Below are 15,714 nucleotides of genomic sequence, written 5' to 3' on the forward strand. Positions count from 1 at the left end.
ATGGAATTGTGGTTTTATGCAGTGCAAAACGAAAAAGGTAAACATGAATCATACATGACTATCCCCTAGATTCATCATTGTCCCTTTTTGCGAGTCCTTAATAGCGATTATTAAGGAATCGCTATAAGGACTTGCAAAACGGGATTCATGTAGAAATCGCAAATAAAATTGCTATTCCTACAGCTTCCTTATTTGCGATTAGCAAATTGCTAATCGCAAATAAGGAATAACTCCCCATTCATTCCTACGGGACTAAAGGCCCATAGGAATGAATGGGGAGTTATTCCTTATTTGCGATTAGCAATTTGCTAATCGCAAATAAGGATGCGATTTCAAGGGTGCAGGGGTGTCCAAAGGACACCCTGTAGCACCCCTGAAATGCAAATGTACACATGTGTTACGCACACACATGTCCAAAGGACATGTGTGTGTTTAACATGCAACTTAGAAAAATGCACTAAAGTGCATTTTTCTAGGTTTTCGCTATTTACCACGAAGTTACACTTCGCGGTAAATATCGGCCAAAAATTGCGAATTCGCAAATTAAAAATGGTTAATGAATTGCATTTAAGGAATCTCAAATAGAGATTCCTTAAATGCAATTCCTCGTAAAAATGTGAATTCTATAATAGCGATTTTTGCATTTGGGATGATGAATCCCAAATGCAAAAATTGCGCTCGCAAAGGTCCAGATTCTCAGAATCCGGCCCTTTGCGAGACAATTTTACGTTGATGAATCTAGCTGTATGTTCGTACAAAATGAATTTCCAAATATTGAGCACTGTTAATAAACGTAATTGCTTTTGGAGCTTCAGTTTGGGACTTCACATTTTGATAATTATAGTGTGCCTAGAGCTGGGCCTCTTGAATGAAAATCTCTACACCATAACCTAAAAACTCGTGGTTTCGAAAAAATGAACAAGAACCCATATAAGTGTCATTTTTTAGAGGAATGGCAAGGATAACGCAGCCTTATCATGGGTCTAGTTGCTCCTCTCAAAACATTCTCGCTAAGAAAAACTCAGTCCCTTTCTTCCTCATTTTCATCCCATCACATGTGCGACCCCCAAGGTCCTGCTCTTTCGCCCCGCCCCTTTCACATCTTTAGCTCACTGTCTGGATGCCCATAGTGCTTAGTAACACAGGTAAACAGATGATTCAGGGATCCTTCTGAAATTCTAAGGTCTGGGGGCTCATAATCAGCTCGCTATTTACTTAAAGGACTACCAAAGTTCAAATTAACTAGATCTGCCTTTCCTAGAATAGTCAGAAAACAGAATTTTTTTCTTGGGGTTTCATTTGACCTTTGACCGTTACCTTTCTCCTGCCCTGATGGTATGAGTTCTCCTCCAAGGCCAGCCTAGAAGGGCAGCACCCTGGGTGCCACCTACACCTGTAACCTTAACTTCAGCCCCTCACGTGAATTCAGTCACTAAAAAGTGCATCTCATCGTGTACGTGGACTTCAGTGCATCCTTCTTTATTGTAATCCCCCAATAAACTGTTTTAGTCCTCACAGTATTGATCTCTTGTACAGCAGCACTATGGGCCTCTTTTATTATACTTTGATGCACGGCAGCGCAGCAGGGCTTCCGTCTGTGCTGCCGTGCGTCAAAATAAAAGGGCAGGAATGTGCTAGTGCATTACTGTCCATCTCTGCACCAGTGCACAAACAGCAGCTGTGCGCCAACGAAGACACCCTTGGGCCATGGCGCAAAGCAGCGGGCATTGCAGGGATGATTGTTTATGTGCAGGAAGGATTATCATCCTGCACAAAAGCAAGCATTAAAGGTGATTTGCTCCTTCAATGTGTGCTGCAGGATGCAGCACAAATAAAAAGAGCAAAAAACGAGGAGAAATAAAGGTATTTCTTCTTGTTTTCTACGTTGCGCCACTCCTATGCCTCCCCTGGGGAAGCTTAGCATTCTGATGCATTCCCAGGTTTATGACACTTTGTAAATCTGGGAGAGTGTCAGGTTCCATGGATGTTGTCTGGGAGCACCCACAGCAACACCGAAGGGATGCCCCTTTCATGCAAATTAATGCATGAAAGGGGCACATATTCACAAGGCCATTAAAAGTCATGCAGGGTGACTTAACATGGCCTTGTAAATATAGGCAGGCACATGCGTCGCTGGTGTGTCTAAAAATTGAGTGAGGCACCTGTGATGCAATGGGCTTGTAAATGAGGCCGTATGTTGCTTGTATCTTGCGTTCTGGTTTACTGCAACATCATCTTTGCTGGCCTCCATAAGACTTTTAATGACAAACAGCAAAGAATTGAAAATCAAACATCAAGGGTCATCTGAGACCTTGAGAGCAAAGATCACATCACTCCTGCCCTCAGATCAAAATAAGATCCTTTTCTAAAATGCTGTACATTGTACATAAATCTGAGGATGGTTGTGTGCCTGGTTACCTCGGTACCTACCCCCTAAGCACTGGTGATCCTCCACTGAAAAATACCTGATTGATCACCCTACTGTAGAATCCAGGTACCACACCAAATAACGGATATGGTGCAGGTATGTTCTTTATTCCTCTATATCTCTGCCATTCAACTAAACAATAAACTAACTTCAGAATCCTTCCATTGGAAATGCACCTTATGGAGGATCGTTTTGTGTTCCGTAAGCACCTAAAAACCTGGCTGTTTCCTCTTTAGGGGTATCTTTTCAGAGTTTACTTGTTTGGTTCTAGCGTCAGGATGTCCCATTGGGGATTTTGATATACACTTTATATATATATATATATATATATATATATATATATATATATATATATATATATATAAAAACAAAAGTATGAATGTCTGTCTGTCTGTCTGTCTGTCTGTTTGTCCTTTATGCATTACTACACCATTCATCCGATCGCCATAAAACTTAGGGAAGTTGTTGAGTACACTCCTGCAAGGTTTCTGGCATAATTTTTTTTAAATATCAGCCCCCCAGGGCTCTCATAATCTTTCGAATACTGACGTATGCACCAGACGGAAAAACAACAACTCGTGTATCCACAAGCACTCGAATAAATAAATAGAATTAAAACACCATTCATCCGATCGCCATGAAACTTTGGGAAGTTGTTGAGTACACTCCCGCGAAGGTTTCTGGCATACATTTTTTTTTAAATATCGGCCCCCCAGGGCTCTTATAATTTTTCAAATACTGATGTACGCACAAGACGGAAAAACAAAAAATCGCCATGAAACTTTGGGAAGTTGTTGAGTACACTCCTGCGAAGGTTTCTGCATTAACATTTTTTAAATATCTGCCCCCCAGGGCCCTCATAATCTTTTGAATACTGATGTACGCACAAGACGGAAAAACTAAAAATCGTGTATCCACAAGCACTCGAATAAATAAATAGAATTAAAACACCATTCATCCGATCGCCAGGAAACTTTGGAAAGTTGTTGAGTACACTCCCGCGAAAGTTTCTGGCATAATTTATTTTTAAATATCGGCCCCCAGGGCCCTCAAATATCGGCCCCCAGGGCCCTCATAATCTTTCGAATACTGATGTACACACCAAACGGAAAAACAAAAGAAACGTGTATCAACAAGCACTCGAATAAATAAATAGAATTAAAACAACACTTTCAAATGTTTTCCATATTAAAATGAATAAGTTTCAATAAAAATGACACAATGTAAATTAAATGTTATCATAACGAGTTTCCTTGAATTTCCTTTCTTTGGAGATCGCAGCAACGCGCGACCGGTAAGCTAGTAAATAAATAAAATAATAAATCCTGCATACATAAAGAAACATTCTATTCCCAGTGCTTGTGATCTAACAATTAAAGGGATATATTGAAATATCACACCACCTAAGCTAAAAGTGTTTGGGGGGAGATCCCTGCTTGCACAAGGCACCTCCCTCCAGAGCTCCATTCCTCAACCAATCAGCTTGGAAAATGCCTTCATAAAGTGAACAAGAAGCCTAAAGGATCATTTGTTGCCAAGTCTGTGCCAAGAGCAGTGTCAAGAACTTACTAAAGACTGTGGGCCTGATTACGATGGCGGTCGGACGAGCGTCTCACCACCATGGTTTGAGAGCAGGAAAGGTCAGACAATGAGTTGGCAGTTCTGCGCTCCATTTTACAATACAACTAGTGTGGAGGCGTTCATAAAATGCATTTTTCTAGTGTTCAATGTGGTGCCTGGCACAGGGTGCATGTATTTGTGGGGGGCACTACATGTGACACTGCAAGTGGGATTTTGTGCTAGGGGCCCCCAAAGTCTCATTCCGGCTGCCTTTGTATGGCTGTTGGACCGCCATGAAAAGGCAGTCAGAATGTGCCATCGTAATCCCTAAGGCAGTCCCTCAGCAGGCACCACTCCTATTGTAAGAAACACAATCAGACCGACGGTGTTGATTGGTCCCTCCGACAGATGCGGTCTGACTGACTGCTTTATAATGCTGCAGTCGGACCACCCTGCTAGATGTTGGTCGGACCACCATCCTAATCAGGCCATGTGTTCCTGGGGGCTGTGCAGAGCGTGTGGCTGAGCTTTTGTCTGTGCCGGCCAAACAGTCATGAGCACTTAGGGAGTGCAAATCACTCCTCCCCCTGCTCTGGCCAGCCCGCCCGCCAATGACTGCAATAGGAAAAATAATATGATATGAATGTTGCGTTATCATTTTTTTTTTCCTTTTGCAGTCTGTTGATGCTCCTCCTTAGTGGAGGAGCCGCCACTGCTGCTACCTCCAGTCAGCCATCTATGCCTGACCCATGAATTCTCAGCTCCCACCTTCAAAGCTTTTCAATTAAATGAGACATTATTATTCTTCCATTGTGTGTAGCTTGTATAAAGACTTATTGTTTTTCTCATTCAGATTTATTATAAACGGAGGTCCCAGTAATTTCAGAAAGTGGTAAATATTATGATTTTTTGGGGAATAACATTTGGAAATCGAATTTACCTTGCCTTTCTGCATGTCTGTTACTGGTTTTCCACCCAGATACTTCGCCTGTGTGGCGTTTCCGCTAAAGATCATAATTCCAATGGGCCCAGTAACTTCTGTTACTGAGGCATTGGCCCTTTATAAAGAGGAACTAAATGTTTCTCTCTGTTTCTTCTTACTCACATACGTTACTCCTCTGGGGTATTATTCTTATGTCTTTCCCACTTACCAAAATAATTGGAATTTTTGCTTTGAGGACTTTACAAAAATTGAAAATAAATAGAACAAATAAAATTACCAAGAAGTCTCTATTCAATCATCTAACATCTTTTTTGTTTACTTACAAAAAATAATGATTTACCTTCTTTCTTTCTTCTCCGGCAGCAAAATATTATAAGGAGAATGATAAGAATGATAAGAAGAAGTCCACCAATGGATACAGTGACAGCGATTATGATCACATCCCTTTGATCCAATGAATTGCTGTTCACTGTAACACAAAAGAAGGTGGGATTAGGGGAAAGTGAGGAGTGCACTGGAAGTAGCACATCTGATCTGTAAGCAGTGCCTGTAAACCTTCTTTGCCAAGGAGAAACAGGTGCACTCTACCTACTTTACACCACAGTCGTTTCTCATAATATAGAAGATTAATATAAAACAGAACGCTTTAATAAATAAAATAAAAAACTGAGCAAACTTTACACAGACAAACATTTTGATATTTTACATATTTCTCAAAGGTATATTTATGCTTCTCTCTGTTCTGTGTAGTAATAAATAGGCTTGGGTGGACCTCAAGTAGTTTTACTCTGTGGAATTCCGCTGAGTTACCTCAAAACTCTGCGAGATTCCGCGGAGCTATGCCATCAACGGAATCCTAGTACATCGCACTGATTTTTTTGTGATGGAAGGTTGGCCCGTGCTATAAACTCAGTGTGAACTACATCATGTGGCGTACCAGAGGGTGCCACTTTTTCGGCTGCTCAAGTAGATTTTCAGCTCAAGCACCAGCTTTCTTAACATGCACATCAGTTTTCACAACATGAGCGGTAGCAACCTGCCGCGACTGCCTGTGTTGAGAAATCAAGCGGGTGGTTTAGCGTATAATTTTCTCGCAAACACTTGCCAACTTTACGTTGATGAATTGCGTATGAGAAAAAAATACTTTATGCGGCGGTTGGTGGAGTTTTTGGAGAAACTCCGCGTAATCCGCAGGAGGAGCGGAGCTTAACGCCCAAACATAATAATAAATGCATATAATTTTGCTAAATTGCGGGTTTGAGGTTGTGGGCAGACGGGGGATAAGGCAAGAAGACGTCATAAAAGCATGGCAGTAGGTATTTGGAAAGAACACAGCACAAACAAGGCAGGGATGTATAAAAAATGCAACAAGAATTCGACAGGAACACATCACAAACATAGCAGCTATGTAGCATGAATGTATCAAACAAACCTCTTCAGGGAGTAGACACCACAAATCAGATGTATTATTCTCAGGGCCACAGGAATTATGCATCAGGAGAGTATCAAATTAGGTGTCAGGGTTGACTAAATTATGCATAAAGGACAGGAATATTATGCTGCATAATCAGTAGCGGCCGGCATGTCTCATGGGTGGGTGGGGTGTTGAGGTTCGCGAGTGGGGGGGGGTCATAATTTATTTTTTAAACTATCTTTTCGCCAGGTCCCACGTCTTCTCTGCTTCTGCTCTCCTGACTCTGACAGGGACAGGAAGCAGGCAGCCAGGCCCCCTTACCTAAGAAGATCACAACGCTGCATGCAGCGTTGTGATTGATTTGGAGCGCCGTGACTCGGTGCAAGCCAGGGGCTAGAGGGGTGGGCATGTTCTCCATTCAGGCTGCAATGCAGCCTGCATAGAGAAGGGCAAAGTGCACATGACTGGTTTGGGTGGCCCGAGAGGGCCGACCAAACACTCTTTGCACACTCAGGAGTAGGCAAACCACTCCTTCTCTGCCCTGCTCAAAGTGCAGAGCAGCCCCGACCACCCTCCCACATGCAAAGCAATCATAAAATCATAATAAATAAAAGTTATTACCATTTTATGTTTTGGCTTCTTACACTGCGAGAAAGCAGTGGGGCGACACACCTCCGCGATAGCACAGGAGCCGCCCCTGGACATAATGTAGCACATTTTGTGATAGTCTTATTTCATTATTTTAGCATTTGTATGTCTCGCCTGCACACCGCATGCGCTGTGCCTGGGACAGGTCTTGTTTACATTAAAGGACTTTGAGCCTGCCTGTTGCTCCTCATTTGTTGGCTTCATTGTCACTATTCTATGCTGCCTCCTAATTGGCCAGCTCATGCTGGATGTCATTTCTTTTTTTCTGTAGAACATGGGCCAAGCACAGATTGATTCAACTTAATTAGTGTGTGTACGCTGATTGCACTGTGAATCAGGTAGTATTACTTTCACTGCATCCACCTGGCTCCATCTCCTTTATACCCAACCAATTCTTTCAGAAGCGATGTACATACTAACAAGCTCCTGCATCAGATGTTTGCATAGATCGTAAAGCGAGCTAATTGTATTGTATTATAATTGCATTTATATAGCACTTACTTGCCCTGACAAGGTTTTGAAGCACTAATGGGCAATTCACTGGCAACTCAGGCAAGGTTTCATACATCAAATGCCACTCCACTCCACACCATGCAATGGCACACTGCGCAATGCCACTCAACTCCACTCCATGCCACACCACACAATGCCACTACACACCACACCATGTCACTCCACATCATGCCATACAACGCCACTCCATGTGACACAATGCCACTCCACACCACTCCACACTGTGCCACTCCACTCCATGCTATGACATGACACATAATGACACTCCACTTCACGCCACACAAGGGCACTCAACTCAATATCACACAATGCAGCCCCACTTCTCACTATGCCACTCCACTCTAAGACACACCCCACCAATCCACACCACTACACCCTATATCACTCGACTCCACGCCACTCGACTCCACTCTATGCACTCTATGCCACTCCACTCTATGCCACTCTACGCCACTCCAATTTATGCCATTCTACACCACCAGACTACATTCAATGCCACTCCACGCCACAACACTTTACTCTACACCATTCCACTTTATGCCAATTTACTCACCAGTCCACTCTACTCTATGCCAGTGTGCTCTATACCACTCTACTCTTCACCACTCCTCGCCACTAAACATCACTCCACTCCACTCTATGCCACTCCACTCTTTACCACTCCACTCTATGCCACTCTACTTTACACCATTCCAATCTGTGCTACTATACTCTACACCCCTCCACTTTAAACCACTTTACTCTATGCCACCCCACTCCTCTCTATACACTCTATTCTATGCTACTCTACTCTACACCACTCTATGCCATTTCACTCCCCTCCATGCCACTCTACTCTACACAACCCCAATCTACACCACTCCACTCCACTGTACACCACACTACTCTATGCAAATCCACTCTACACCATTCTAAGCTACTATATGCCACTCCACTCTACTACAAGCCACTCAATGCCACTCCACTCCATGCCACACCCCTGTACACATATTCACTCCACCATACTCTACACCACTCTGCTCTTTGCCGCTCTGCTCTATCCCACTACTTTCCACTCCACACTACTCTACATCACTCCATGCCATTCGACTCTACGCCGCTCTACTCCACTCCAAGCCACTCTATGCCAAGCCACCCTAGGCCAGTCCACTCTATGACACTCAACTATATGTCACTCTAAACAACTCTGATCCACGCTACGCCACTCTTCGCAACTCTACTCTATGCACCTCCACTCTGCGCTATTCCACTCTATGCCTCTCCATTCTACTGCACTCCACTCCATTTTACAACACTCTACACCACTTCACTCCATGCCACTAGTCCACTCTGTACAACTGTACTCTACTCTACCCACTGTATACTACGCCACTTTACTCTACACCACTCCTCTCCACTCTATGCTACTCTATGCCACTCTACTCTACTCCTCTCTACTCCACTCTCCTCTACACCACTCTACTCTACGACACTTTCTTTTAGACATGCTGAGCAGCACCCACGTGGTTGTGCAACATGGCAAAGGCATTGGCAAAGTAAAGAGCTCTCACCTAGGCGACATATATTTGCTTTGCCAATGCTTGTTGCCCATGGTAAAACTGCATTAGAAAAGTGTTTAACTCATTAGTACCATTTCTCCTGGGAAAAAATCGTCATCTGTGGCAGGATAGGCATTGGCCGCCTTCTTTGGGCGCTTTCCCTAGCCCGGCTACCCAGGTTAGAAACTTAGGGGTGTGTATCGATGATTCTTTATCGATGAAACAGCAGGCTAATAAAGTGGCTGGTACTTGTTTCACGATCATTAAATGGCTGCGGAAGATTATCTGGATGCTGCCTGTGGATACCCAGAAGACCGTAGTCAATGCGCTAATAACATCTAGGCTTGACTACGGTAACATTCTATATCTGGGCTCCAATTTAGCCGTAACCAGGCGGCTACAACTGGTCCAGAACTCCGCAGCCAGGCTGTTGTGTAAGATTCCTAGGACAGCAAGGATCTCGAAGCACCTTAGAGACCTACACTGGTTGAAAGTTGAGAACCGGGTCCGGTTTAAGGCCTTGACCTACATGTTCAAGATCAGAGCAGGAACCGCACCACGGTATCTGCAGAAATTGGTTAGGCCCCATGTTCCTGTACGGAATCTCCGTTCTTCAAATGGAGCAACTTTCATGGTTCCCAGATTCAAACTGGCCCGAATGGGAGGTAAATCCTTTTCCCACTTGGGACCAGTTCTTTGGAACTCCCTCCCTTTAGCCTTGCGCAAAGAGGAGAACTTCGTCAGTTTTAAGAAACAAGTTAAAACCTGGCTGTTTAATAAATAATTGTTTAATAAATGGTTGTTGATCTGTTGACAGCAGTTGCTTTCTGTTTTTTGCTCTCTTAGCCACGGCGCCGGGAAACCCTTTGTGGGTATCTGTGCGCATTACAAATGCAAAAAAATAAATAAATAAAAAAATAATTTTAACATCCAAAATCCAGCAATAACCTACTGAAAGATGACCAACCTTTGTGAACGTTCTTTCACTGTGTGCTGCTGCTTTTTAAATATCTTTTGAGCTGTTTGAGCTACAAACTTTATTTTCTTAAAATCTGCAAATTATGCAGCAGAGGATGGATTATATGGCAAATGCGACAAATGTATAAAAACGCCATGGCCACAGAATTGCAGAATTCCAGTGGCCCTGATTATACGGGGATTGCATCACTATGCAGTGTTTATACAGGGTGTGTGATGAGACAAGGCCATATCTGTACACTCTGTTAGGTTAATTAGGTTAATTGATCTGGCAGCTTTTGCAATGGCCACTAGTAACTCAGCAAAACTTCTTGGCATTGCTCCTTTCCTGCTCACGTCATCTTCAACGCCGTCTTATAATTCTTCACACATTACTGCAATTATTTTGTAACACCAGGTCTCTCCTAAACAAAACACGGTCAAAATTTGGGACCAGCTATCTTCACTTTCCCCTGACATTGTTTTTTTCACCGAAACCTGACTGAATGCTTCTGCTAACCAGCCATTCTGGTAGCCCTCCCAGACAAATATCAAAAGCTGAGACTAGACAGAGAAAGCAGGATAGGTGGTGGTGGCATAGCCATCATCTTCAAAGATACCATTAAAGTCTCAATTTTATGGGGGGGCAAGATGGCCGCCGAGACGCTGTAGAGGAAAGTCACGCCTGACTCTTCTCCTGATGGTGGCGTGTATGGTGCAACTGGTGTTCAACCCCTGGCTTTTTTTTTAATCGGCTACATCCACAGTGTGATGCTCTAATGGAATACCTGATCATCACTGGATCTTCACTGAACTGAACTGAACTGATATAATGGGGGATAAAAAACTAAGGCGATACTGAGGCAAAACCAGAGAAATAGACAAGAGAACAGACAGCTGCTGGATGCGATGCTCGGAGTGTCTACTTTTTGGCCTGTACGAGCAGAATACATAACTCAGCTAAAGGAAAGGACCCTATCCAAGGTTATTTCCTTCTTCGCAGCGCGGGCTGTGTGGTCTGGGCAGATCGACTGGAAGAAGCTAGTGAGAGTAATGGCTCCTAAACTCCTGCGGTCGCCCAAGAAAACTCGTGATCTTCGAGATAGATGGGGCAATGATGACGAGGAAGTGCCCACAGATGATTCCGGAGCCCCAGCTACCAACTTGAGAGGTAAAGCGAGATCAAAGGTGCAACAGAGACGAGAGGCTGCAAAGGAGAGCAAAATGCGGAAGATCCGAGAGAAAGAAATGGAGAAGAAAAAGACGACGGCTTCGCTAAAAAAAAAAAAACGAGGAGCAGGCATCCGCTGGCGAGGTGGTAGGGAGAGAGACTTCGCTCCGACAAACCACGATTGTGGAAACATTCTCACCCTTACCGAGTGCCCAACCTGCTTTGCATCGGATGTTCGTGGTTCCTTCGTTGGCATTCTTGTGCGGCTTAATTGGAGAGAAACAGCTTAACAGCCTCGTGGGAGCAACTGAGGGAGCGACCTGCTTGGTGGAGCCCGTTAGCTGCAGTGAAGTTACAGAGCCCTCGAGATCGCCAGGGCTTTCTACTGACGTGGTAGGGGGCGGGGCTGAGCAATCAAAAGTGAAAGAAACTGCAAAAGAGACTACAGTTAAAGAGACAGAGACAGAGACAGTCCATGAATTATCTAAAGCTCTTGCCGATGCAGACGCGGCTGATAAGATTGGACATAAGATTGGGCATATTATTACTACATCAACATCAACATCAGGGCTGACCCAAGAAAATGTAGATAACGAGGCAGCCCTCGACCTAGTGAAATCAGGGGTTAAGAAATCTGCAAACGCAAACGCAAATGCAAATGTAACCCACAAGGCTGGCAAAAAAATACCAATTACCTTAGGATCAGTTTTGGCTTCCCCCAGTGAGGACGTTTTCTTCACTGGCAATGATGAGGCAGACGACGAGGATGAGAGCGAGAACAGTAGTTCGGATTTGGAGCCAGACTCAGATCAGTAGGCTCGGAAGTGGGTACTGATTCAGATATTGACATTGATAATGAGACAGAATCGGATAGTGCTTCAGTCTCTCTGGATAGTGATACGGAGTCTATCGATCTGGAGCAAGAGACAGTCCAAAAAGTTCCAAAGGTGAGACAAAAGATCGCTGCCGCAGAGAGGAATAAGCCAGTACTGAAAAGCAGAACCAAGTGTAAGAGTAAAGCTAAAAATAACTCCAGACGGAAGAACTTGGCCAGAGCATTACGCGGAGTACCGGCGAAATCAGTTGCGAAGAAACTTGATTGGGACAATACACTGGAAAGTCATGCATTGTCTACGGGGGGGCCCGACAATACGAATATGGGTATCCACGATGTTAACTCTCAGGGACCTGAGGGGAGTGCCTCTAACTTTGAAGTCCTGCTTTCTACTCTAAAGCAAATACAGGGTGAGGCTCGAGCTGAGAGTCAAAGGGCAAGCAGAAGAGCCAGGCATGCAAATAAAAAAATCCAAACTTCTTTGCATAAAATCAACAAAATGTACGAAGAAGTGGTCGGGAGAGTATCTGAGGTGGAGGACAGAACGGGAAAATTGGAGGACGATTTTGTGAAACTGCAGGATACTAAGAGAGATCAGGATAAGACTACAGCGGATATGCTCTGGAAATTGGAGGAATTCGAAAACAGACAGAGGCGCAACAATGTCAGACTACTTGGGGTAGAGGAAGGAAAGGAGGGGGGATGTACGGGGATTTGTTGTTGAGTTATTAAAGGGCGCTTTTCCGGAGATGGCTTCATGGGATTGGGAACACGAGGTACAACGGGCACACCGGTTCCCGATGACGCGGAGGGAGTCACAGGGTAAGCCCCGCGCAATATTGTTTTAAGTAGGGAACTTTTTACTATGTGAAGAGATAATCAGCAAGGCAAAACCGCAGGCTAAGCGTACTTATAAGGATGTTGTTTTCTTTGCCCGCCCTGACTTCTGCCACGCCACCGTGGAAAGGCGATGGCGGATGAGGCAGATGATCACTCCCTTTCAGAACATTGGTTGTGAGGCTTACCTTATGTTTCCAGCACGATTGAAGGTCGGATTAAACGGAAACTTTAGGATCTTCTATTCCAAAATTATGGCGCAAGAGTACCTTAGTTTTCTTCGTGAAACCAGAGGTCAACATAAGGCACAACATAAGGAGCTTTTTGAGCATGACGCCCAAGTGGTTGCTACTAGAGACATTCCTCGGAAGAAGTAGCAAAAAGAAGAGACCAATAATAACACTATCCAGTAGGAGAAGCCTATTGCTTGCTTAAATATTTCACTTTTGAGTTAAGATTGTATATTTCTTCTTTGCTGGGTTGAGGAGAGGGGTAGGTGTGTATTGGTGTGTATTGGTGGGTGTCAATAGTTCTGGGTGATATTGGGGGTAGATGGGGTTCAATATATTATATTATTTCAGGGGGAGCACCATGAGTGGAACTTTATGGTTTATGAGAATCAGGGGAGGGAGGGCGTGACATCCTGTAGGCATCGTCGGTCAGACATAGGTCCTTCAGACCTATTTGCCTGTAGGGGGGGTGGGTATCTGTGGGAAGGTTGTCTGGGGTGAGCATTGGAATTTGTCAGGATTATGAAGAACTTGGTCTAGACTGGAAATACGAGTATGGGTATCGAATTGAATGGGCTGGGAGTATTTTTTGTGAAAAATTGGGAGTTTATGAAATAGAAGTAGTGAAGAACAAGCTTGGCAGTTTGGTAATTAGTAGTGAGCAGTCAGTCGGTAGCCTCTTAAAAAAATAGATATGTCCCTTAGATTTGTAACATGGAACGTTTGTGGGTTAAACGATGTTCAAAAAAGACAAAAGATAGCAGTTCGATTGCGGCAGATGAATGTAGATTACGTATTCTTGCAAGAAACACACATAATGAGTACCCAGGAGTTTTGTCTTAATCAGTTGGGGTTTCATTTAATAGCAAGGTCCAAGCAAGGGATGAAAAATAGAGGGGTAGCTATTCTTTCAAGAAGTAAAAATGTGGTAACCGGAAAAAAACTAGAAGATCAATGGGGTAGATGGGCTACGGTTGAGATTTTAATAGAGGGTATATGGACAACTTTGGTGGCAGTTTATGGCTCAACCCAGGATGATCCAGAAATTCAGCAGTTTTTAGATGCAGAGTTAGCGGGTTGGCCGCCTCAGGTTATTATCGGAAGTGATTTAAATATTAACGGGGCGGATGGGTTGGGGGTAGGATTGACTGGAAGCTATAAAGGCAGGAAGAAAAAAGTACATAAGGCATTGGTTGATCTTTTAGAGAATAATATTTTGCAAGACGTCTGGGGTGGAATTAGATCGGATCAAATAGGCTTTACATATTACTCCGCACCACATCGCATTTGTGTCCGATTAGATTATTTCTTGATATCTAACGACCTAATGACTAGAGTAGAAATTGATTGGCTCCCACGAATTTTCAGTGACCACAACCCCCTAGTATTAACAATGAAGCTAGAAGGGGGAACTAGACTAAGTAGGGTTTGGACCTTTGAAAGAGGGCTCCTCTTGGACAATAATTATATACAACATATGTCCACATGGATTAGTGAGTTTTTCGAGAATAACAGAGGGAGTGCTCCGGTGGGAGTTATATGGGACACCTTTAAGGCTGGTGCTCGTGGAGAGACATGCAGTTTTAGCGCGTATAAACGGAAATTAGCACGACATAGGGATAGTGGCATAGAGAGGGCCGTTTCAGAGGCGGAGGAGCAGCTCCATAAGTGTGTAATAATGGACGAATCGATAGAACAATCAATTATAGAATTGATGAAAGCAAAAAGTGAAGCTGAGGATGACTTGGCAAACAAGGCAGCTCAGTACTACACTATTAGAAGAGAGAGATGCTACGAGTTTAGCGAAAAAGTTGGACATGTTCTTGCCATGCGTACTAGGCAGATAGCGGCATCCGGGACTGTTAGGGAGATCAGGGATGAAAATGGAAGGCTACACTCAGATTCTGAGGAAATTAGGGAAGTCTTTAGGAAATTTTATCAGACACTATATGATGACCAATACCCCAGCAATGTTGAAGGGATAAGTGAATATCTTCGAAATATTCCGGCTGAGAGGGTCTCTATTGAAGACGCAGAAGGACTAGAGAAGGTGTTGGATTACACTGAAATTAAAGAAGCTATGGGCAATCTCCCCTCAGGAAAGGCCGCTGGCCCAGATCAGCTGCCTTTAGAGTTTTACAAAACTTTCTGGGGGGGTCTAGGGCAGGATTTAATTAGAACAATCCAAGCTGCTCAGACGGGGGAGTCTATCCCCAAATCTTGGGGACGCACAGATATTGTCCTAATATTAAAAAAAGGGAAGCCGGCGACTGAGCCAGGGTCCTACAGACCAATCACCTTGATGAATAACGACACAAAAATATACTCGAAAGCCCTCGCAACGAGATTCGCAGGAATAATAGGTGCCCTAGTCAGTAGCAACCAGCACGGTTTCATTCCCGGTAGAGGGACGACACATCACATCCGGAAAGTTATAACCATGTTTGATGCCACCGAGGTCACAGGAGATCCGATGGCCGTAATGTTGTTAGATGCTGAGAAGGCGTTTGATCGGGTCTCCTGGGACTATCTGTGGCACACCCTAATAAGAGCTGGGATCAAGGGGGGATTCGTGAAAGCTCTACAGACTCTGTACAGGGAACCGGTTGCGGCTTTAAGAGTAAACGGGGGCACTACGGG

The 15,714-nt window shown here is 44.0% G+C and overlaps 1 protein-coding gene across 2 annotated transcripts in view; it reads right to left on the bottom strand.

Moving 5' to 3' along the window:
- IGSF5 (immunoglobulin superfamily member 5) overlaps positions 1-15,714 on the bottom strand; it is a 931,320-nt gene that overhangs the window by 228,003 nt on the left and 687,603 nt on the right. For both annotated transcript variants that reach the window (XM_078656819.1, XM_078656820.1), the window contains one exon: positions 5,272-5,400. In XM_078656819.1, the coding sequence (XP_078512945.1) occupies positions 5,272-5,400 (129 nt within the window). The remainder of the gene's footprint in view (positions 1-5,271; positions 5,401-15,714) is intronic.

This window comes from Lissotriton helveticus, chromosome 8 (genome assembly GCF_964261635.1).
Source record: "Lissotriton helveticus chromosome 8, aLisHel1.1, whole genome shotgun sequence".
Lineage (NCBI taxonomy): Eukaryota > Metazoa > Chordata > Amphibia > Caudata > Salamandridae > Lissotriton > Lissotriton helveticus.